Source organism: Miniopterus natalensis, chromosome X, assembly GCF_054644295.1.
Source record: "Miniopterus natalensis isolate mMinNat1 chromosome X, mMinNat1.hap1, whole genome shotgun sequence".
In the NCBI taxonomy this organism is placed as follows: domain Eukaryota; kingdom Metazoa; phylum Chordata; class Mammalia; order Chiroptera; family Miniopteridae; genus Miniopterus; species Miniopterus natalensis.
Window position 1 is genome coordinate 44,024,079 of NC_142103.1, and position 26,122 is coordinate 44,050,200.

At 35.1% G+C, this 26,122-nt stretch overlaps 1 protein-coding gene across 1 annotated transcript in view; it reads right to left on the minus strand.

The window, feature by feature from the left end:
- Positions 1–26,122, minus strand: part of LOC107530620 (uncharacterized) — a 307,335-nt gene that overhangs the window by 123,013 nt on the left and 158,200 nt on the right. The window contains exon 5 of the mRNA XM_087813362.1: positions 2,851–2,934. Within this exon, the coding sequence (XP_087669488.1) occupies positions 2,851–2,934 (84 nt within the window). The remainder of the gene's footprint in view (positions 1–2,850; positions 2,935–26,122) is intronic.

Below are 26,122 nucleotides of genomic sequence, written 5' to 3' on the forward strand. Positions count from 1 at the left end.
GCCTCTTAACAGGAAGTATTTAATATTTTACCACTGCACTGTGGCCATTCAGAAACCGAGCTAACTCTAACATCAGTAATAATCCCATGGTCCTGCTTTGATTTAAGCTAGGTCAATCTCTATAAGCCTTTCTGCAAGAGAGTAGAAAAACCAAACAGAACTATGTTTGGGAATGAGCTCATTGTAGCAATTCTGTAGGCAAATGATAGGCAATGTAGAAATAGTATAGTATATTGAAAAAGCATGAGCTCTGGAGTCAGATTGCCTATCATTTAATAGCTAATTGACTTTGGGCATATTATTTAGACTACACGGTTCATCTGTAAAATGGGGAAAATTGTAATATCTATTCATTAGTTTGCTGAAGATTAAAGAAATCGTCTCTTATAAAGTGATTATCATAGTGTCCAGTACACAGTAAACACTTCATGAATGATAGCTATTATTATCACTTAGACCTACACTTCACTGGGTACTTCTTTGGCAACAGATGACTGTCCAAGTAACTACACTGAAAAGCATGTGGAATAAGGAATTAAAAGTTTCTTAAAAGTAAAAGTTTCTTTCATTGTTCTAGTGATAGGCTTAGTGACTAGATTAATTATTTCACTTCATAAACCCTTAGGTTTACATCTCATAAAGATACTGTAAAGAGACAGACAAGTGAGTCATCATTATCACATGTGTATGGGCTTTTGCTTTCATACTCATTTAGACACACAAAGTATCAGCTTCCATGCAAAAAGCACTTATACAAAATGTGTGGAATACTGGGGAGGACTTGGCATAAACAAAACAACTGATGGTAATACAATCTGAATTAGGTGTTAATAAGCAACCCTTTTAGTCCCCATCACTTAGCGCTTAAAGATTAATAAACTAAATGGGGACTACTCTATCCACATTTTCCTCTTAAAGGCAGCTACTTGGCACTGCTTAACCCCCTTTTTCTAAGAAGAACTTAGGATTTATTTTGAAGTTTTAAATATTTTATTTAAATGTTGATATGTGGTTCCTATGTAACTATAGTCAACTGTGCATTTTACCTTATAAATCAATATTATAAATTATATAATGAAAAAATTGCCAAAATGTGTTTATGTGACTCTTAATTAAAGATTGAGTTTGTTAGATAATTTATTATTGCTAAATATGTTATATTTCAATTCATGTCTCATGAGAGTGAAAATGAGTAATTTCTGAATATCACCTGTGTAGCTGCTTCTATTAAAGTAGCTAAACAATTTTATGTTTCTGTGCTTACATATTGTTTGATAAATGTGTTTCCAAAATGATTAAATAAGAGGTTCCTAGTAAGTGAATAAGTATGTCAATGTGAGAAACTCACTTTACAAATGAGAGAATGGAGGTTGGAGAATCTAATTATTTCATTTTTTCACTTTCTTTATTGAATTTATTTGGGTGACAGTGGTTCAATCTTGTCAGAGGGGCCAGGAATATTCTAAAATGTAGTCCCTGTGCATTTTTGCCCTGGAAGAATAAATGATGCCATAATATTAAGACTGGATTCTGAGGTTCTTTTCCCATGGGCAGACAGAATGGATATAGCTGACTAAAAGCACCAGAACCCACTATGTTTGTCAGAATTTGCTTGGACTTTTGTTTTCCTATTCTCTGAACCAAGTGGATGAAATAGTATCTTTGGTTTACTCACACTTGTTCATGGTTTTCTGACTTGTCTTTACTCTGGGATCCTGGCCATCCATTCATCCATCAATTCATCCATCCACTCACCCATTCATACATCCTTAAATACATTTAATCATATATTTATTCACTCAACAAACACTAAATTCCTTCTACTTTCAAGGTATTGTGGTATTTTTTGTAATAAGAACAATCAGTAAGAAAACATGGCACAGAATGACAAGAAGAGAGTGTGATGACTTGTTTGACGGTATTATTTGCAAAGTGCCACATGGCCACAAATAAATTGATTAATTCTACCTGAGGGTGTCAGGTAAGATATCACAAGAGAAGTAATGTTTGAACTGAATGTAGAAAAATGAGTAAGAATTACTTGGGTAGAGAAGGAAGGGGAAGGAAATCTGAGCACTGGGGAAAATATAAACAAAAGGCGCCTAGAGTGAGAGCATATGGGATATTTGCCGATGTAGTAGTCTAATGGTTAGTAAAGTCCAGGATAGGGAGGTGCTGGAGATGAGGTTGGAAATTCAGTTGGAATCATATTTTTGAGGGCTGTGTATACCATTCTAAAGAGTAAGAGCTGGTAAAGGCAATTAAAAATCAGAGAAATTAGAAAACAATTTTTCTTATGTAATTAAAATAATTTACATAATATAACAGTATGTATTAGATGGGAAAATGCCAATATTTATGTTTGTATATTATGAATATTTTAAATATTCATAATTTATTTTCTGAATATTTAAAATAAACTATAATTTTAATAATAAAATAGACTATATAAGTAAAAAAAAAATAGAAGCGTACAAAAAATAATTGTTACATAAAGTTCCATCAAAAGAAGAGTCAACCAGTGTCAAATGTGGAATATTAGCCAATGTTTCCTTGGAAAAGAAGCAAAGAGCCCAGATAGTCATCAATAGCATTTAGGCAGTTTGCTCATTAAATTGCTGATTGAGTGAATGAGTCTTTATTCTTGTAAGATTACAGAAAGGAAATCTTAACTTATTCATGGTAGTATAATTATATTTGAATCCAAATAATATTGTAATGAATCAAATACTATCTAGGTCCCTGTATTCAAGATATATTTGGAGTATCATTTAAGTGGTGAAATTTATGTATCTGTTCCCTCAGTAGTTAACTTCTCAATGCTCACAATAGAGAATTCAACCCACTCACCAACGACAGATGTCGAGTTGGAGGCACATAGCCAGGTCCATGTTCCACTGAGAAACTCATTGCTTCACGGTCAGTGGCAACTGGCTAAAAGTAAAAGTGGAAAGTTCATTAAATATTGAGCCTAATGTGCTATAAAAAGGAGACTATGGTTGGTTGTAAAAGGGTCAGACATCCTAATTAGCCTCTTAGTATTTTATGAAAAAACATCAGATTATAAACAGTGTGTACGTACAATGGGATTATATAAACAGTTAACATCTAATGAATGCTTCCTATACATCTCTCATTATTCTATGTTAATGCTTAATTCTCACAGCAACCTTATGAGTTAGGTGTTATTCTTATGTACCTTTAAAAGATGAAGAAATCAAAGCCTGATAATTAAATTGATGTGGCCAAAGTCACATAGCTGGTAAGTAATGTAATTGGGATTTGGACTCAAGCAGACTGATGCTGTAGCCCACTTTGAATCCCTAAACCAGCCCAATAAATAAGAAGTCCAAATTTGTATTATAATGATATGAATGTATTTATTTAATAATCTTTACATAGCACTTATATAAGCCAGGCTCTGTTGTTAGTGCTTTAGAAATATTCACCCACATATTTTTGGCTTAGTTCCCTATTAATATTGTCTCACTTCATGTGGACATTTGGAGAAATATACTATGGATAAATACATTGGATCATCTTAAATTTACTTCTATTCCTGGAAAAAATGCAATATTAGTACACTTTAAAAATTAGATATAAATGGAAAGAAGACTTGTCAAAAACTAGAGTTAGATCATTTCAAAACTATGTTTAAAATATTAGCATCTAAGATTATATGAAAAGTACTGACTTTAACACAGTCTAAGTAGGTCAGTTCATACCAAAATTAACAGAACTAAAACTAGTCAAAGACAATATTATGAAGTGGATAATATTTGTCTCAGGTACTTCCTGATTCTTTTTACTATTCAGTTTTTCCAATATTAACTCCCTATTTCCCTTAGTCTTCCTTAATGCCAATTCTACCACAGCTGTGATTTCTTTCATGTCACAAAACATGACCTGGTACATTTATCATAGTGTTAGTATTCTAAGAACATTTTAAAAGAAGGATTTAACATAAAAAGAGTGTGTTGATTATGTTAATGAATACATACTTAATACATATTAGAGAAGACACTTTGGTTGGTGAACCTACTTCACTTACAAATAAAGTCAGAGAGCAACAGTTGCTCTGTGCTACATTTCGTGATCAACTATTCTACTATCTGAGCAGCAGTTAAGTGTAAAGATTAATAGCATAGCATTTGGACCCAGTGGTTTTGAATCCTGACTCTGACATTTACAAGCTGAATACCTTTGGCAAGTTAAGCTCTTTAAGTCTGTTTCCTCATTTGTAAAATGGGGATACTATTAATACCTTCCTCAAGTGGTCGTTATGCAAATTGAGTGAAATAATGTCAATAAAGTGTTTTATACATAGGAACCACAAACTAAACTTATCAATATTTGTCTTCAGAATATGAAAATTATCAAAAAGTTAATGAATCTACATGTTATTTGTGAAGGATATTCATTCTTTAGGAAAGGCCATAAAAATTGTAACAGGTCACACTATAAAAACGTTGGTGGGGTCACTACTGTGAAAACTGAGGGGTAAAGGTCAAAGATACTTTTGGGAATTCAAGTCCATTTTCCTTGATGAGTGAGTACCCTTGTCATTCATTATACTATTTTAATTAAGGCTTACACAGACTTAACATATTATAATAAATAATTCACAGGTTTGTTGATGCTTTCCTGCCATTGACATTAGCTAGTACTGTACTATCTTTCAACTCAGTTGTTAAAACTGTCCTCACCTATTTAGCATAATGACAGTTTAATTATACTTGTTGACTTTGATAGTAACGGTGATCTAATAATATATTTTATGTTCTTAGCAGGGTTTCTCAAAAGAAACTCCAAGTGTTAATTGATTAGAGATAGTTTGATAGGTAAAAATACCCTTTAACCAGCTGAAATTAAAATTGACAGGTTATAGCTTTGACAAAAAAAAAATCCCAAATTTTAATACTTTTGATAAAAGCAAAGCCATGTATTAATTACCTCACTAAAAGATAGTGGGAGAATTGAAAATAGCAACACAAGGTCTTTACTATTCTAAGACTGAGTACTGCAAAAAAACGCGAATGCAAGAAAGGAATAACACTTTTCAATGTTAGAGTAAGCTATATTTTATGTTATTTCAGCTCTGTACAATGGAATATTTTTGCTGTTTCATCCTTTTTCTAAGTTACCCCATGTTGAAATAAATGGCACATTTTGAAATTAAATGTTAGGTCTGTGTATGAGTTGGAAAAAGTCAGGAAGAATATGTCTTAAATGGTTAACAGTGACTACCTCTGGGGGAGGTTCTTTCAGTTTTTACTTTATGCAATTTTAAAAATATGGTGGTAAACCAACATAATCAATTAAGCATTTGAAAACAAACTCTGAAGTCTAATTTTATTTGATAAAAAAATTAATTCATATTCAGGCTAGAAATAAAGTGCTATGAATCCTGTTTAGTGTACCATATATAATGTATATTGTTTATATATATATATATTATGATATATAACATTGTAATATTATACAGTAACCACATACTGTACAATATAGTTACATATTATATTTTTACAATATATACTATATCATATAATATATAAAATAGATTTCTAACCACAAAAATAAGCATATATTTTTTTTCCTTATATTGACAACACAATTTCAAGACTACAGGTTATAATTTTCATTTGTGACAAAAACTTCAGTGACTAATTTTTCCTTTTGAAAAAATGTGTAAGAATTTTAAAGAAAGGTTTTTTTCTTTCACTTTATTTTTTTATTAAAAATTTTTATGTTGACATTATTGCAAAACAGTTCCCCTCCCTTTGCCCACCTCCACCTACTCCTGCCTCCCCCTCTTTTGATCTTCACCACAATATTGTCTGTGTCCATGGGATATGCATATATGTTCTTTAGCTAATCCCTTCACCTTATTTATCCAGTCACCCCCTTTCTTTCCTGTTTGCTTTAAATGTATTACATTAACTAATAAATACACTATACTACAAAAGAGGAAAACAATTTTTTCTTAAAAGTTTGTTACAAGGTTAGTTTCTGAATCTTAATAGATGTGTAATATAATCAGTAACCAAAAACATACTTAAAAGAGATGCTTGGAAATTAATTTGCATCTGATATTTATTTATCATGAGTGAAGAGACACAGAGATTTTTTTAAAAGAAAAGGCTATTTCTTGAGACTCGGAAGTAGTCTAATTTTCACAAATCAACCACTAATTTGATTGCCAGCATCTCAAGGACAGAAACTATAGGGTATTTACTTTTGCTCCTTATTCCTAGCACATAGTAGGGGCTTAATAAATGTTTATTGAGCTAAACTAAATAATAAAGTCAAAGAACTAAAGATGCATTGATATAAAAAAAGAAATGCATCATAACATTCAGGAACACTGTAGGAGCTTTCAATAATGTACACACAAAATGAAATAACTTTGCAGTGGAATTTGGAACAGGACACTAATGCCATTTGGGCCTATAAAATGTGCCAAATGTTAATGTATGTGAATATGGGTATGAGATCCAAACAAAATTTAAGAACTGAGAGACCCTGGAGATGAGAACTAAATTTTTCTCTTTGCAGATAAGAGCAAAATCACCGAAGGTCACACAGCAAATGATATTACAGAGATCAAAGCTTTATTTTAAAAATACTTTATTTATTGCTCAGCCAGCATGGCTCATCGGTTGAGCATCGGCCTATGATGCAGGAGATCTCGGTTGGATTCAGGGGCAGGGCACATGCCCGGGTTGTGGGCTGGATCCCCAGCAGGGGGCGTGCAGGAGGCAGCCAATCAATGACTCTCTCTCATTGATGCTTCTCTCTCTCCCTCTCCCTGTCTCTGAAATCAATAAAAAATGTTAAAAAAATATTTGAATTTTTTAGAGAGAAAGGAAGAGAGGGAGAGAGAAAGGAAGGGAGGGAGAGAGGGTCAGGGAGGGAGGGAAGGAGAGAGAGAGAGAAACATTTATTTGTTGTTCCACTTATTTATGCAATCATTGGTTGCTTCTTGTATGTGCACTGACCAGAGACTGAACCCACAACCTTGGTGTATTGGGACAATGCTCCAACCAAATGAGCTACCCAGACAGGGTGAAAGTTCAAAACTTTAGTTATTACATTTTCTGAATCAAATATAAAATGTGATTTGACAAAGGATAAATGAATACTACACAAAAGACAGTATGCGGTACCAAAAAAGGTACTAATACAGTGTTACAGGAGTCAAATAAAAAGTAAGATCTTTTCATAGTAGTGATATAGCATAGTAATTAAGAATAAGGAACCTAGGCTAGGACAGTGTTTACTCAGTGGTTGAGAGTAGACCCAGGAACCAAGAGGTCACCAGTTCAATTCCTGGTAAAGGCACATGCCAGGGTTGTGGGCTCAATCCTCCACAGTAGGGGGCATGAAGCCGAAGGATGCTTCTCTCTCATTGATGTTTCTATCTCTCTATCCCTCTCCCTTCCTTTCTCTCTAAAAACATATTTTATAAAAGAAGGAATAAGGAACCTAGAACCATACCACAGAAGTCCAAATCCCAGAGAGCTACTTTTTGCTCTGTAACCTTGAGCAAGTTATTCAATGTTTGTGTATCAAGTTTCTCATCTATAAAATAGGAATAGTAATAACAGATATTGATACAAATAAAAATAGTTAATATAGGTATGTACAGAATATAGAACAGTTCTTGGTCTATGCTAAATATACCTCGTTCTGTTACAAGGTATGTTTATTTACTACAAATTAGCTCAAATGAAATTGGTAAAAAGTAATGTTGTCAGAATGAATTTGAAATTGTGTTATACAATTTTATTCAGCATTTTAGTTTTTTGAAGCTAACAGGAACAAGCTTTATTGGAATTAAAGATAAAGCTTTAGTATTATATGAAGACATTAAGAAAGTGCTAAATATCTCATAGAAATACCTTCCTTTCCTGTCAGTAAGGTCTTCAAAAACCAACACATTTTACTCTATGTTAAGGTATCTAGAGATCTGGAAGTTAACTGATTTTTTGGGTAGCAGATCTCCCTTAGATCATATTTTTAATATAGATAAAATCAACACCTATTGAAAGCAAATTTCTGCAAGGCTTAATTTCTTGAAAGAGGTTATGTGAGCCCCAAGGTACAAGGCTGTGAATGATGGACTATGTAAATTGTATATGTTAATAGAACTTAAGTATGCTAATATTTTATTATGGCTGTTTTTCTTATTGTTGGGTTTATAGCTACAAAGTTTTATAAGTTTTGAATGATCTGTCCCAATCTTATATTTCTTATATTTCTATTACTTTTGTGAGCATTTATGCAGAAAATGAGGTTTTTAAATTTTTTTAAAATCAACACTTACATGATATTATAACAATAATGCAGTTATTCAATAAATATTTCTTATTTTTGATAAGGGATAATTAACAAAGGCTTCATGAAGGATATTAACAACTGGGCTAAAAGGGTGGTCAGAAATTAAAGAATTAAAAATTGCTGAGAATGGTTTCAAGAGGAGAAAAAAACATAAAAAATTGCACAGATGGAGAAGGCACGAGTATACTAAGGATGATGAGTTTATTATATTTCCTTGATGAGGAACATAATTATGGAAAATGATATTAGAAATGTAGGTCAATCCTGAACTGTATGGTGGAAAATAATAAACCTGATTTTAGTCTCTGAAGAAAGATTAACCATTTGACTTTTTTTGATTTTTATTTTTTAAGATATTTTATTGATCTACTCTAGGCCCAGGTAAAATTACTATTCTGTTAACACTGATACCATTTTTTGACATATCAAGAATTTCTGTAAGTTCAAGATTTTCATAATAAAAACGAACTATTTTGCTTTAAATATTTTTGAAAATTTGCAAGTCATTAAACTTTCCCCAATTTTCCTAAATCTAAAATACACAAATTAAGTGATATCTAAAGACAGAAATATAGGATATTTAAATGCATAAAATGTTTTCCTGGACCGTGGGGTTCCTTCGTATTTTGAGGCTGTTTTCTTTTGCTGTGCAGAAGATTTTTAGTTTGATGTAGTCCCATATGTTTATTTTTTCTTTTGTTTCTCTTGCCGTAGGAGATGTATCAGTGAAAAGTTCACTACTTTGGATACCTGTGACTTTACTGCCTATGTTTTCTTCCAGGATTTTTATGGTTTCATGACTTACATTTAAGTTTTTATCCATTTTGAGTTTATTTTTGTGTATGGTGAAAGTTGGTGGTCTAGTTTCATTCTTTTGCATGTATCTGTCCAATTTTCCCAGCACCACTTATTGAAGAGACTGTCTTTACTCCATTGGATACTCTTGCCTTGTTTGGTAAATATTAACTGACCATAATGGCATGGGTCTATGTCTGGGGTCTCTGTTCTGGTCCATTGATCTATATGCCTGTTGTTGTACCAATACCAGGACATTTTGATTATAGTGGCTTTGTAATACAGTTTGAAGTCTGGTAATGTGACCCCTCCCACTCCATTCTTTTCTCTCAAGATGGCTGCAGCTATTCGGGGTCTTTTTTGTTTCCATATAAATTTTCGAAATGTTTGTTCTAGGTCTGTGAAATATGCTGCTGGTATTTTAATAGGAATTGGATTGAATTTATACATTGCTTTGGGTAGTATGGACATTTTAATGATATTAATTATTCCAGTCCATGAGCATGGTATATTCTTCCACTTGTTTAAATCTTCCTCTATTTCTTTTTTCAGTGTCATGTAGTTTTCCGAGTACAGGTCTTTTACATCTTTGGTTACATTTATTCCTAGGTATCTTATTTTTTTAGTTGAAATGGTAAATGGTATTTCTTTTTTAGTTTCTCTCTCTGAAAGTTCATTGTTGGTGTATAAGAATGCCAATGATTTCTGGATGTTGATTTTGTATCCAGCTACCTTGCCAAATTCATTTATCAAATCTAGTAGTACTTTGGTGGAGTCTTTAGGGTTTTCTATGTATAATATCATCTCATCTGCAAATGATGACAGTTTTACTTCCTCCTTTCCAATTTGGATAGCTTTTATGTTTTCTTCCTGTCTGATGGCTATGGCAAGGACTTCCAGTACTATGTTGAAGAATGGTGAAAGTAGACATCCCTGTATCTGATAAGGGGCTAATTTCCAAAGTGTACAAAGAACTCATATTACTCAGCAAGAGGAAGACAAACAACCCAGTTAAGAAATGGGCAAAGGACTTGAATAGACACTTCTCCAAAGAGGACATACCAATGGCCAAGAGACATGAGAAAATGCTCAACATCGCTAATCATCAGAGGGATGCAAATTAAAACCACAATGAGGGATCACTTCACACCTGTAAGAATGGCTACCATCAACAAATCAACAAATGACATGTGCTGGAGAGGGTGTGGAGAAAAGGGAACCCTAGTACACCGCTGGTGGGAATGCAGACTGGTGCAATCACTATGGAAAACAGTATGGAGGGTCCTCAAAAAATTAGAAATGGAGCTGCCTTTTGACCCAGTGATCCCACTCCTGGGAATGTATCCTAAGAATCCTGAAACATTCATCAGAAAGAATATATGTACCCCGATGTTCATAGCAGCACAGTTTACAATAGCCAGGATCTGGAAACAGCCCAAGTGCCCATCAGTAGATGAGTGGATAAAAAAGCTGTGGGACATTTACACCATGGAATACTATGCAGCTGTAAAGAAAAAGAATCTCATACCCTTTGGGAGGGTATGGATGGACTTGGAGAATATTATGCTAAGTGAAATAAGCCAGGCAGAGAAAGACAAACATCACATGATCTCGCTTATACGTGGAATCCAAAGAACTTAAACTGATGAACAGAATAGATTCAATGACATGGAAGCATAGATGAGACTGATGAATGTCAGAGGGATGGAGGAGGGCAGGTGGGTGGAGGGGGAGAGAGCAACCAAAGAATTTATATGCATATATGCACAACCCAAGGACACAGACAATGGTGGAGAGAGGGACTGGGGAGGGGCAAGGAAAGGGGTGGAATGGGTAATTGGGAATAAAAAGGGACATCTGTAATATTAAATGAAAACAAACAAACAAACAAGCAAAAAACAAAAAAAAACAAACAAAAAAATAAATGCATAAAATGAACTTGAATGAAAAGAGTAAAAAAACAAATCAACAAAGTTCTATGCCTCTGATTCTAGTCACAGAAGAATTTAAATACTGATATTTTCCAGCTCCTCAACATACCCCCCAGCTTTCTAGCTCCTTATTCAACTTTTAATTGCTGAATTTTCCTTTTTAATTTCAATTGTTTCTTCAGTCCATCCTTTTTACTCCCAATTACCATTCCCTCAAAAGCCATTCCAAACATTTACTTATCTTTTCAAGCCATCCAAACCACTCTCACAGCTCTCACTCTTGGAACGTGGCCATTCTTTATGAAGATATACTGACATAATCTTTGCTGATTCAACAATATATTTTACTGTGCAACAATATAAATGAATAAACATCCATATGCTGTTAAATGACCATGTTGGATAATACAAATGGGGAAGTTTACTTTGGTTATTACATTATGTAAAGAAGAAGTCAGAAGCTAATACACCTACCTTGTAAAGAAACATGAAAATCCTTGAGCTGTATGTGCCTATCTTCTTCCCTTCTAAATTCTTTAAATCCCACATCTAATCTAATCTGTTAACTGGATGGTCTGATTCCCATCGTACTGAAAAAGAAATCTACCTCATTTTTCCTATAATTTTAATCTTATTTTAAAATCTAATATTTCTAAGAGCTTTGTAACTACAAACAAAAGCATTCATATTCAATAAAAAGAAGGCAGTTGGTTGACAATATTTATGCTAATAAATTTGATGCAATTTTAAAAAAATATGTTTTTATTGATTTGAGAGGAAGGGAAAGGGAGAGAGAGATAGAAACATCAATGATGAGAGAGTCACTGATTGGCTGCCTCCTGCATGCTCCCGACTGGTGATCAAGGCTGCAACCCGGGCATGTGCCCTGACCTGGAATCAAACTATGATCTCCTGGATCATAGGTCGATGCTCAACTGCTGAGCCACGCCAGCCTGATGCAAATTTTTTAAAAATCTTCAAATTTCAGTACCTTACTTTGTCCAAAACCCTATACTTATGATAAAGAAAGATTTTACTTTAAATATGTAGGATATTAGATACTACGGGTTTACTGTTAATTCAAAATCTCAAAATAGGTAATTGTTTAAAAACACTATCAAACTTGGCTTCACAGGTTGATTTGTGTCTGAAATTTTTCTAAGTTACTTAGTTAATAACTTTGAATTGAAATGCTGTACTCACTGAGTGTGGATGGGAGTAATATAAGCAAAAATGGCTGAGTAGAGACTTACAAAAACTATTGCTTCCTTAAAAGCAATGAGAAAACTGGAAAAAAGGATAAGAAACAATATTTTTTTTCAGAATTCTGGAAACTAACCAAATGTTTGCAGCAATTAGGAAGAACTTATTCAAGAAAATGGTGGAATCTCACTAAGAACAGCAAGCTCTGTGGCATTTTCACGTGCCTTTTTCTCATTCTCCTGTGTGTGGTAAAACAATAGCCTGAAATCATGATGAAACCAATATTCTAGTAGTCTCCAGAGGAGGCAAAACATGGAGCTCCTTCAATGTCCCATTACTAGAGAACTGTCATTATTTGACCTGTCAAATGGTTGCACAGAAGACTCACAAGGCAATCTTTATTTGATCTCACTGGATCAAAATATACTCTGTTGTGAGGAGAGTGAAACCTTTTCCCTGGAGTATTTGTTGAAAATAATTACAGGCCATATTTAGCATTATTTGTCCCAGATGGTAGATAATACTTGGGGCAAATGATAAACTAATCAAAATGCTTTATGAAAAAATTGTTGAATGATACATTCATAGAAACTTTGATAAGCTACAATATATTTATGAGGAACCTAAAAACCATAGCAGGCATAGAGTCATGTATATGCCAATGGCTGTCAATATGCTTGAAAAAAAATTTAGAAGGCCCTAAGCTAGCCATAAGAAAAGATGAAATACTGCCAGTTGTTAGAACATGGATGTATCTTGAGAATATCATGCTAAGCAAAAGAAGTCAGACAGAAAAAGTTAAGAACCATATGATTTAACTCAAATGTGGGACATAAAACTGAAACCAATAAATGAACAAACAAGGAAAGCAAACAAAAACTTAGAGACACAGACAACAGTATCATAGTTATGACAGAGAAGGGAGGTGGGTGGGAGGAAGGGCAAATAAAGGGTAAAGAGGGTCAAAGATATGGTGACAGAAGATTTGCTATTGGGTTGTGGGCATACAATTCAATATACAGATGATGTATCATAGAATTGTACAGTTGAAATTTATATGATCTTATTAACCAATGTCATCCCAATAAATTTAATTTAAATAATAAAAAAGAAGGCTCTAAACTTTCACTTCTGGGTGACATTGAGACTCTGGGAAAGCATGTAATGACTGCTAAGGCAGAGTGGTTAACTTCCTAGCTATATATTGAAGGCATACCCAACAAACACAGAGGCTCTCAGCAAAGACTGGGAGATGAAGTGTTTCCAAGCCTTTAACAAAGCTTCTGTGAAATTATAACCTGACTATTAAACTAACTGAGCAAAGAGTTTACTTATGACACATGACAAAGATATAAATTTAAAGAAAGAATTATTTTAGTAAAGTCATTAAACAATAATAACAAATAGCAAAAATAATGAACCATAAGGAAGGAGGAGAATTTCATTTCCAGAGTAGTCGCATTATAATATGTAAAGTTTCCAGTATACTCAGCCATAAGAAAAGATGAAATACCGGCATTTGCAACAACATGAATGGACCCTGATAATATCATGCTAAGCAAAATAAGTCAGTCATGAAAAGCTAAGAACTATATGATTTCACTCATATGTGGGATATGAAACTAAATTCATAGACACAGACAACAGTATAGTGGTTTCCAGCTGGAAAGGAGGTGGGGGGTAGTAAAGGCTAAAGGGGGCCAAATGTATGGTGATGGAAGATGATTTGACTTCGGGTGGTGGGCACACAATGCAATATACAGATCATGTATCAGAGAAATTTACATTTGCATCTTGTATAATCTTATTAAACAATGTTACCTTAATAATTTTAACAAAAAATTAAAAGAATAAAAATATTTGTAACCTTAAAAAGAGCTGCGAGAGAAGTGACTCATATGTACAAGTTACTCAGTAAGGTTAACAACCTATTTCTCACCAAAAACATGGAGTCCAGAAGACAGTGGGATGACATATTCAAAATACTGAATGAGAAAAGTCAGTAGCCAGGAATGCTGTATTTAATAAAATTTACTTTTAAAAATGAAGAAATTAAGATTTCCAAGATAAACAAAAAGTGATAGAATTATTCACTAGTACACATACCTTACAATAAAGAGTAATGGGAATCCTTCAAGTTGAAATATAAGGACACTAGACAGTAACTCATATTGACATGAGAAAATAAAAAAGACTTTCATTGTAACTATACAAGTAAACATGAATATTAGGTAGTAATGTATTTTTTGTCCTTAACTCCTTTTCCTGTCTGATTTAAGACAACTGTGTAAAGCATTAATTGTAAATCTAAGTTGATGGGAACACAATGTATAAGATGCAATTGTCACAACAGCACTGATGAGGCAGAGGGAGTAGAGCTATATAGAAGAGAAGTTTTTGTATATTCAAAATTAAGTTCATTATTAATCTCAAGTGTGAATAATGCTGCAAATAATTATATTGTTATAAATTAAGATATTAAATGAAACCTCCAGAGCAACTGCCATGAAAATAACTTAAAAATATATAGATAGGAACAAGGATATTAAAATAATATACTAGAAAATCTACTTAATACAAACAAAGGCAGTAACGGAATATAAAAGGGGGATTTAAAAAAGCATAAATTATAGAGTAAACAAATACCTAATGGCAAGTGTAAATTCTATCTTTTCAATAATTACATTTACCTATGACATCACGGAAGATTCAAGAATTTGAACAGCTAAAATTCAACAAAGGATACATGCTCAATGCACAAAAGCATCTGAGAAATCCATACATTGAAACATAGAAAGGTGGACAAGTGGGAGCAAACTGGGGATGCAAGAAGGGAGAAGAGCTTAAAGGAGCCACACACACAGCCCTGCAGCCCAGAGCTTACTGTGGGGCTCAGCCTGGCGAGGGGAGGAATCAGGTTATGGATGGCAATCCCTTCAGCTGGGATGAGCAAAGAGATTCAGTGAGCATTCCTGCAGTAGTGAGCAGTATGAGCTGCAGCTGAGCCCAGTGATCTGGGCAGAAACGAAGCACAGAGGTAAAGCCATGGTTGTCTGACATTCAGCATTCCAAATAGAGAATCAAAGCCCTGGAGCCTGGCTGCCTTCCCTTAACCTTCCAGTGCTTTCCTTCCCTCACATTTCATGTCAGATTGCAGAGCACATTATCTGCAAACATGAAAATGGTACTACAGAAACACTTTTCCCTGTGTGAAGGGTGTACTTTGTGACTAATCCCAGTGTTGGGTGGAGGCTTAGGGGGCACACCATGGAGGTCCACTGGTTGCCATTGCAGGGAGGGCAAAACAACAAAAGAGGTGGCTGGGTTCCCCCAGCTCACCCCACCCCCACATATCAAGGATGCATTGCTGACAGAGCCTGACTGTGGAGGACAGCACTGGGATTTCACAGATTTGGAGTCCCATCTCCCACCACATTCCTTTGTGGAGTTCATCCACTGGAACCAGAGAAGCTAGAATACAGAGGAGGCACCTACAATCCCAGGGAACACAGGCCATTTCCCTCCATGCTGTAGAGGTCTGAAAAGTCAGAGAACTACAAGAGTTTTAAAAAACTTTGGATTCTGCACCACCAAATTGTAAACAATAGAAAGACTTTTATTGATCTACTAGAGAAGTGCCACTCATACAGAGATGCCGAGACAGAGAAGGAATCATTAAATATCATGAATAACCAACGTAATGAGGCATTTCAGAAACAAAAATTTTACATATCTAGAAAATAAACTCAAAGACATGAAAATCTGATTTGAATGATAGAGTATGCAAGATTGTAGTTATGGAAAAATTCAAGAAGATGCAGGGAAACACAGGCAGTTTAAGGAACTCAGAAACCAAATCAATGAACAAAATGAATTCTTTGCCAAAAAGACTGAATCTTTGAAAAAGAACAAAATAGAAAATCTGGAGATGAATAACTCAGTAAAAAAAAAAGATTAAGAATGAACTAACTAGCAAAAGAAATAGAGCTGAACATATGGTACAGAGGGAAAAAGAGAGAGACTTGAGCATTAAAAAAGAAAGAAAGAAAGAACTCCAAAGGAACTATCTGACTACATCACACAGATCAATATAACAATAATAGGTATACCAGAAAAAGAAGAAAAGGAGAAGGGAACAGGGAGCCTATTCAAACAAATGGTTGATGAGAACTTCCCAAACATATGGAAAGAGCTAGACCATTGAATCCAAGAAGCAAACAGAATACCTAATTACCTCAATCCAAAAGGGCCTTCTCCAAATCACATTGTATTAAAACTGTCAAAAATTAATGACAAAAAAAGAATTCTCAAGGCAGCCATGGAAAAAAAAAAAGAGAGTAACTTATAAAATAAAGCCCATTAGGTTATCATCAAACTTCTCAGCAGAAATCCTACAAACTAGAAGAAAGTTTGTATGATTCAAACTACTGAAAGAGAAAATGCCAGCAAAGAATAATATATCCAGCAAAGTTATCCTTTAAATATGAAGAAATAAAAACTTTTCCAGACACAGAAGCTGAGGGAATGTATCACCAGAATGCCTCCCTTGCAAAAAATACTCAAGAGGGTTATTCTACCTGAAACAAAGAATATAAGGCCACAAAACTATAAGTAAGATCACCAATAAACTTACCACGTAAACTGGAATAATTTGTGACAACTAAAATATAAAAGGGGAGGGACATAAAGGTATGAATTTGCAAAAAAGGATGGAGATCAGATGCATTCAAAAGAAAAAGGAGTACTGTGTATATGAAACTTTCTTTTTCATAAACTTGATGATAATCATGCACAAAAATCCCAAACTGAGAGTGACAAGATGGTGGCACTCTAACAAGAAGCAGAGTGCCCTTGCTTCCAGCCATAGACTGTATTTACAGCTAAAATACTGCATAGCCAGCTTGGAAAAACAAGAGAAATATAGATGATGGACATATTTTGACTAAGGAGCACTGAAGAAACATCGTAGAGACTAGTAAGAGTGGGGGAGGCATGGAAAGGGGGACTTGATCCTGAAGCTAGTGCTCGGCTGTGAGGCCTGAGGGTTAGAGGCTGCAAAGCTTCCTTTCCATGGTAGTGTGGACTGACATCCAAAAGTAGAGATCTTAAACCCTGAGCAGTGGAGAAGAGGAGAGCCTGTGCATGGCAGGCAGAGGGAGCCTGGGGAACAGTCTGCTTCGAGGACAGGGCCCAGCCGTCCCAGTGAAAGAGCTCACTTAATGGCAGCAGCCCAGACAGGAGAGATTCACCTGGATGCTGACAACAGGAAAGGCTGTCCCTCAGTGTGTGGCTCCAGGAAAGCAACCTAAAGGGACCCTCTGTGTTCCTGTAAGGTATTGTGCAGAGCATCAGAAAGCATTTGAACTATGTGGTGCAGGGAAGGGGAAAAGAGGCCTCCTGCCACCAGAGAGGGACAAGAGCTGCTGGTGGGGCTGATCAGGACTCCCTCCACCAGAGAGAGGGACCAGAGCTGCTGGTGGGGCACAGCGGGGATTTGTTACCTGCTCTGAAGAGAGCCAGGATAATACATAGAGCTGCCCCAGCTTTACTGAGATCAGCTGTGAAGGAGACTCATGTGGGGCTGACTTTGTAACTCCTCCTGCTTGGATCTGAGGTGCAAGGGTACCAAATCCTCACAAAGCAGATTTTCTGCCTATTTGTTACTTTATATGTTTTTGATTACTGGATGGCACCCCATGGCATCCACCTTCCTGGCTTATACTGGGGAGACAGACCGGCAAAAGCTGGGATTTGTGCCTGCATTGTGGAGAGTTTGAATAGACCACCTTAGAGATCAGCCAACAGAATCTGGGAAAGGAGGAGTGGAATACGCCTACCTCTCCTGCGGGCTCAGAGAACCACCCCCAACAGGGAAGGGGCTGGTTCAGCTTACTGAAGCCCCAGATATTGCCCCGCCCATTGGGCACAGTTTGGTGAGGGAAAGGAGAACAGCTCATAGGAGGACATTACAAGAGCAAGGCTCTCAGGAATTATTTTTTGGGAACTGGAAGAAATGCTTAAAACATCTTCTGGGTGCTGGGCAGGCAACATGCTTATGAGAGTCTCTTCTGATCAGTCCCACTGAGCCCAGGACACTGAAACTGCTCATACAGAAAAGGTCACAGGCTGACTTCAATCTGACCCTACAATAGGCCATTTTATAAGGAACTAGAATTGGAGGATAGGGTAGAGACTGAGGAGTTGGCTATAAAGCAGCGATTAACTTCCCCAAAGTAGCTGCCTGACAGCGAAATCTCTAAGTAAGGGGTGCAATAGCTAGAGCTACACAAGCCGGCCTGCATCCTAGACACTATCTTTGGAAGATGCTAGAGTAAACCAGGGAACCACAAAAGGGAGGCAAAACAGCTGAAAGGTAGAGGTGGTCCACAGAGAGCCTCAGATCAACCATCTACATAAGGATTGGGAGCCAAACCTAGACAGCTCCTCACATTGGCTGACACAAAACTACCTCCCAAAAGACATGAAATCAGCATATAAAACAGTGAGCCTCAGATAACATAAGCTGCCCAAATATCACGTGTTTTTGTTTTTTGTTTTTAAGAAAAAGAGGGAACTTTTTAAAAAAATTTTTTAATTAATATTTTTTGGAATTGTTTTGTTTTGCTTCATGGGGTTTTTTGTTCTATTATCAAGGTTTACTTGACAGTCTCTGTTTTATTGCTGGTATATTATTATAATCATTACACTTATTGCATTTCTCTATTGTTTCTCCCATATCTCTTATTGCCCTCATTCCCTACCAATACTTTACCTTTATCTCTCTTCTTGTTACTTTAGTAGAACATGTTTTCCCATTTCATTCTGTCTTCCTTTTTTTTTTACTTTAACTATTTTCCTATTCCTACTCTCTACCCTTTTTTTCTCATCCTTCTTTCCTTTCAGAATCTTTTCCCTGTACCTTTTATCTCCCAGTAGCTTCTCTATATTTTACCTTTTGTCTTATCTATTTGTTTTTTACTATAAGCAATAATATGATTTTCTATCTTTTTTGCTATAGTATTTGTGTTCTTGCTTCACTTTCCTAATTCTACTTTCTCTTGTGTTGTTTTCATTGTGAATGTCAAGATGTTTTGTAAGTTCCTGTTTGTTTCCTGTCAGTTTGTTTGTGGAGTTTTTTGTTTTTTGTTTTTCCCCATGTCAGCACCTGTACAACAGCTCACAATGATGTGGTTGTGGCTGAGACTCAGAGTTAGCCAACCTGAGAGGACAGTCCTCCCATGAAGCAGTCAACAACAATCTAGACCCAATCACAATAGGAGAGCCCAAAGAACCCACAAAAGGGGCACCCACAAAAGGGTCACGCCTAGAAAAAATAGCTCAGAAGTATAAGGAAAACACACCTCTGGGCTCCACTGGACACACACTGCAAAATCTCACCCCACAAGACTGGGAGACAGCAAATATATCTAATATACAGATACAAACACTAAGAATCACTATAACAGGGAGACAAAGAAACATTCCCAAACTAAAGAAAAAGCAATATCTCCAGAAAAAGACCTTGATGAGATGGAGGTAACCAAGTTATCAGCAATAGAGTTCAAAAAAATGGTTATAAAGATGCTTAAAGAAATTCATGAGAACCACAAGACATTTAATGGGAACATTCAGGAACTTACTGGGAATTACAAAAACCTTGGTGAAAGTTACATCAGCATAAAAAAGACATAGATATTATGAATAAGAATCAGGCAAAAATAAAGAATACTATATCTGACATAAAAAAATATATGCTAGAAGAAATTAAAAGCAGGCTCTATTAAGCAGAGGATTGAGTAAGTGAATTAGAAGATAAAGTAGAATAAACCACTCAGTCAGAGCAACAAAAAGAAATAATAATTAAAAAGCATGAGAACAGTTTAAGGGAACTTTAGAACAACATGAAACAAAACAGCATCCGCATCATAGGGGTTTGGAAGGAGGAGGAGAATGAGCAAGGGGTAGAGAAACTGTTGGAATAAATAATGACAGAAAACTTCCCTAAGTTGGTGAAGGAAAAGCCACACAAGATCAGGAAGCACAGAGGGTACCAAACAAGAGAAACCCAAAGAGAAGCACTCCAAGGAACATCACAATTAAAATAGCAAATGTTAAGGACAAAGAGAGGCTCTTAAGGGCTGCAAGAGAGAAACAATAGTGACTTACAAGTGGGCCCCCATGAGGCTGTCTGCAGATTTCTCAACAGAAACACTTAAGGCCATAGGGATTGGCATGAAGTTTTCAAAGTAACGAAAAGCAAGAACCTGCAACCAAGATTGCTCTATTCAGCAAGGCTATCATTCAAAATAGATGGTGAAATAAAGAGCTTCACAGACAAAAGAAGGCTAAAGGAGTACAGTACCACCAAACCAGTATTGGAAGAGATGTTAAAGTACATACTTTAAGAAGAAGAAGAAATATTGAGAGAAAGGAACATAGGCATAAAGGGAAAAAAATGAAATTAAATAACTATATATTAATAACTGTAAATGTAAACTGAATAAATGCTTCAATCAAAAGACAAAGGGTAAATGAATGGATAAGAAAATATGACCCATATATATGCTGTCTACAAGAAACACACCTCAAAGTGAAAGATTCACACAGAAAGTGACGAGATGGAAAAAAAATATTCCAAGCATATGGAAATGAAAAAGAAGCTGGGGGAGCAATATTTATTTTTGACAAAATAGACTTCAAAATAAAGACCATAACAAGAGACAAAGAAGGTTACTACATACTACTAAAGGGATCGATCCAACAGGAGGTAATAACACTTATAAATCTACATGCCCCTAATAAAGGAGCACTTAGATATATAAAAACAGTTTTAGGGGAGATTGACAGCATACAATCATAGTGGGAGACTTTAACACCCTACTGTCATAAATGGATAGATCATCCAGACAAAAAAATCAACAAGAAAACAGAATATTAAATGACACACTAGACCTAATGGATTTAATTGATATTTACAGAACATTTCATCCCAAAGCAGTAGAATACACAGTCTTCTCAAGTGCACATGGAACATTCTGAAAAACAGACCAAATGTTAGGGCACAAAACAAGCCTCTACAAGCTCAAGAAGATTAAAATCTTATCAAGTATCTTCTCAGACCACAATGGCATGAGACTAGAAATCAACCACTATACAAAAACTCGAAAATATTCAAACACATGGAGGCTAAATAGCATATTACTTAACAATGAATGGGTTACTAACGAGATCAAGGAAAAAAATCAAAACCTTCCTAGAAAAAAATGAAAATAAAAAACAACCCCAAATCTTTGGGACCCAGAAAAAGCAGTCCTAAGAGGAAAATTCATAGCATTGCAGGCATACATCAAGAAACAAGAAAAAGCTCTAAAAGACCGTCCATAACTAAAACTCAAAGAATTAGAAAGAGAACAGCAAGAAAATCCCAGAAGTAGTAGAAAAAAGGAAATAATAAAGATCAGAGAAGAAATTAATGACATAGAAAAAAAAAAATCAATACAAAAGAAAAATGAAACCAAGAGCTGTTTTTTTGAAAAGATAAATATGATTGATGAACCTTTAGCCAGACTCACCAAGAAACAAACAGAGAGGACCCAAATAAATAAAATCAGAAATGAAAGTGGCAATATATCAACTGACACAACAGAAATACAAAGAATTGTAAGAAAATACTACAAGCAGCAGCAATATGCCAACAAACTGGACAACCTGGGTGAAAAGGACAAATTCCTAGAAACCTACACTCTTCCAAAACCAAATCAGGAAGAATCAGACATCCTGAATAGGCCAATAATAACTAATGAAATTGAAGAAGTAATAAAAAAAACTCTCAAAAATCCAAAGGCCGGGATCTGATGATTTACAGGCGAGTTCTACCAGACATTCAAAGAATACCTATTCTCCTCAAACGTTTCCAGAAAATGCAAGAGGAGGTAAGACCCCCAAGCTCTTTTTATGAGGCCAGCATTAATCTAATTCCAAAACCAGATAAAGACACTACAAAGAAAGAAAATTACAAGCCAATATCCCTAAAGAACACAGGTACTAAAATCCTCAACAACATAGTAAATCAGATGTAGCAATACATTACAAAGGTCATACACCATGAACAAGTAGGATTTATTCTAGGGATGTAAGGCAGGTGTAATATTCACAAATAAATAAATGTGATATATCACATAATCAAAATGAAAGACAAAAATAATATACTCATATCAATAGACAGAAAAAGTAATCAACAAAATCTAGCACCCATTTTTGATAAAAACTATCAGTAAAGTGGGAATAGAGGAATCATACCTCAACATAATAAATGCCATATATGACAAACCTATAGCCAACCTCATAATCAATGGGCAAAAACTAAAACAATTTCCCTTTAAAACAGGAACAAGACAGCATTGTCTGCTTTCACCATGTTTATTCAACATAGTACTAGAAGTCCTTGCCTCAGCCATCAGACAAGAAGAAAAAATTAAAGGCATCTAAATTGGAAAGAAGGAAGTAAAACTCTCATTATTCACAGATGACATGATACTGTACATGGAAAACCCTAAAGACTCCACCAAAATACTACTGGATTCAATAAATGAATTCCACAAGGTAGCAGGATACAAAATTAACATTAAAAAATCGATGGCATTTTTGTATACCAATAATGAATTCTCAGAAAGGGAAACTAAAAAACAATACTATTTACCATTGGAAATAAAAAAATAAGATATCTAGGAATAAACTTAACCAAGGATGTAAAAGTCCTGTACTCGGAAAACTACGTGACACTGAAAAAAGAAAAAGAGTAAGATATAAAGAAATTTAAGAATATACCATATTCATGGATTGGAAGAATTAACATAATTAAAATGTCCATACTACCCAAAGCCATCTATAGATTCAATGCAATTCTTATTAAAATACCAACAGCATATTTCACAGAGCTAGAACAAATATTCCAAAAATTTATATGGAACCAAAAAAGACTCTGAGTAGCCACTGCAATCCTGAGAAAGAACAGAGTTGGAGGGATCACTTTACCGGATATTAAACTATACTACAAAGCCAGTGTAATCAAAATAGGTTGGTATTGGTACAAGAGACATACAGATCAATGGAACAGTACAGAGACCCCAGGAATCAACCCATACCATTATGATCAATTAATATTTGACAAAGGAAGCAATAGCATAGAATGGAGTAAAGACAGTCTCTTCATTAAATGGTTTTGGGAATTGGACAGGTCAATGCAAAAAAATGAACCTAGATCACCAACCTACTCCATACACAAGAATAAATTCAAAATGGATAAAATACTTAAATGTAAGTCATGAAACCATAAAAATCCTGGATGAAAACATACGCAGTAAAGTCAGAGACATCTCACGTTGAGGAATTTTCACAAATGTATCTCTTTGGGGAAGAGAAACGAAGGAAAAAAATAAACCAATGGGAGTATATCAAACTACAAAGCTTCTGCACAGCACAAAATTCTGAAAATACAAAGGAACCCCACGGTATTGGAGAATCTATTTGCCAAGGATACATCTGATAAGAGGTTAATTTCCAAAATTTACAAACAACTCATACAACTCAACAAGAGGAAGACAAACAATCCAATTAAAAAATGAATAAAGGACCTGAATAGACACTTCTCCAAACAGGACATGTAGATGGTCAAGAGACATATGATAAAATGCTCAACATCACTGATCATCAGAGAGATGCAAATTAAAACCACAATGACGTATCACTTCACACTTGTCAGAATGGCTACCATCAACAAATCAACAAATGACAAATGCTGGTGAAGATGTGGGAAAGGAGAACCCTGGTACACTGCTGGTGGGAACGCAGACTTGTGTAGTCACTGTGAAGAGTCTGGAGGTTGTTTAAAAAATTAAAAATGGAACTGCTTTTTGACCAATTGATCCTACCTCTAGGAATATATACTAAGGAAAATTGTATACACCCCTATGTTCACAGTGGCACAATTTACAATAGCTAAGATCTGGAAACAGCTCAAGTGCCCATCAGTAGATGAGTGGAAAAAAAAGTAGTGGGACATTTACACCATGGAATACTATGCCACTGTAAAGAAGAAAGTTCTCTTTCCCTTTGGTACAGCATGGATCAACCTGGAGAATATTATGCTAAGTGAAATAAGCCAGGGAGAGAAAGACAAATATCCCATGATCTCACTTAACTGTGGAATCTAAAGAACAAAATAAACTGATGAACAAAAGAGATCATGTGACATGGAAGCATGGACCAGACTGATGAATCTCAGAGGGAAGGTGGGGTTGATGGGTGGGTTGGGATAGATTAACCAAAGAATTTATATGCATATATGCATAATCCATGGACTCAGACAATAGTGTGGTGAAGGCCTGGCGTGGGCAGTGGGTGCTGGGTACAAGGGATAGATGGGGAAAACAGGGAACGCCTGTAATATTTTCAACAATAAAGACAAATTTAAAAATACAACCCAAACTGAGACACAGAACTTTAAAAAAGAGGAAATGGGGTAAACGAAACTATGGAATACCAACAAACAAAAACAACAGACAGAAATACAAAGAAAAAGTACAAAATGGAAGCACAGAGCTACCAGAAAACAAAAAATAAATTGTCTACAGGAAATCCTCATACATCATTAACCACCCTAAATGAAAATTAACTGAATTCACCAATAAAGAGGCACAGTGTAGGAGACTGGATCAAAAAAACAAAACCCTACCATATACCACCTTCAGGAGCCCCATCTAAGCTGCAAAGACAAAGTTAGACTCAAAGTGAAAGGGTAGAAAATGATTCTACAGACAAATAGCATTCACAGAAAAGTAGGTGTAGCCATACTTATATCTGACAAAATAGATATCAAGATAACAAAGGTAACAAGAGACAAAGATGGTCATTTTATAATGATAAAGGGAACAATACATTAAGAAGACATAACACTTCTTAATACATATTCACCCAACTAGGGAGCACTGAAATATAAAAAGCAACAACTCACAGAACTAAAGGGAAACTGACAAAAAGAATCATATTTGCGGATAAATACTCCATTTACAGCTCTAGAGAGACTATACAAAAAAAAAAAAAAAAATCAATAATGAAATACCAGCCTTATATGACATATTAGGTGAAATGGATATAATTAACATGTACGGAGCCTTTCATCGCAGAACATCAGATTATACATTCTTCTCCAGTGCACATGGAACATTCTCAAGTATAGACCATATGTTGGGTCACAAAACTAGCCTCAATAAATTTAAGAAGACGGAAATCATAGCAGGCATCTTGTCTGACCACAGTGCTTCGAAATTGGAGATAAACTGCAAAAAAGAAGTAAAAACAAAACCCCACATACACGTGGAGATTAACACCATACTACTAAAAAATGACTAGGGAAAAAAAAAAAGAAAAAGGTGATATCAAATGATGTACAGAGACAAATAAGAATGACAATACGACATATTAAAATCTTGGATACAGCAAAAGCAATAATAAAAGGGACGTTTACATCATTTCAGGCCTATTTCAAGAAACATGAATAATCTCAAGTAAACAACCTAATATTACATTTCAAAGAACCAGAAAAAAAAAAAAAAAAGCAGCCCAAAGTCAACAGAAGAAATAAGATAATTAAAATTAAAGAAGAAATGTATAAAATAGAGAACAAAAAACCTATACAAAAATTAATACAACAAAGAGCTGGTTCTTTGAAAAAATTAATAAAATTCACAAATTCCTGGCTAGACTTATGAAAAAAGCAAGAAAATAGACTCATACAAAGAAAATCAGAAATGAAAGACATCACAGAAATATGAAGGATCATACTAGAATACTTT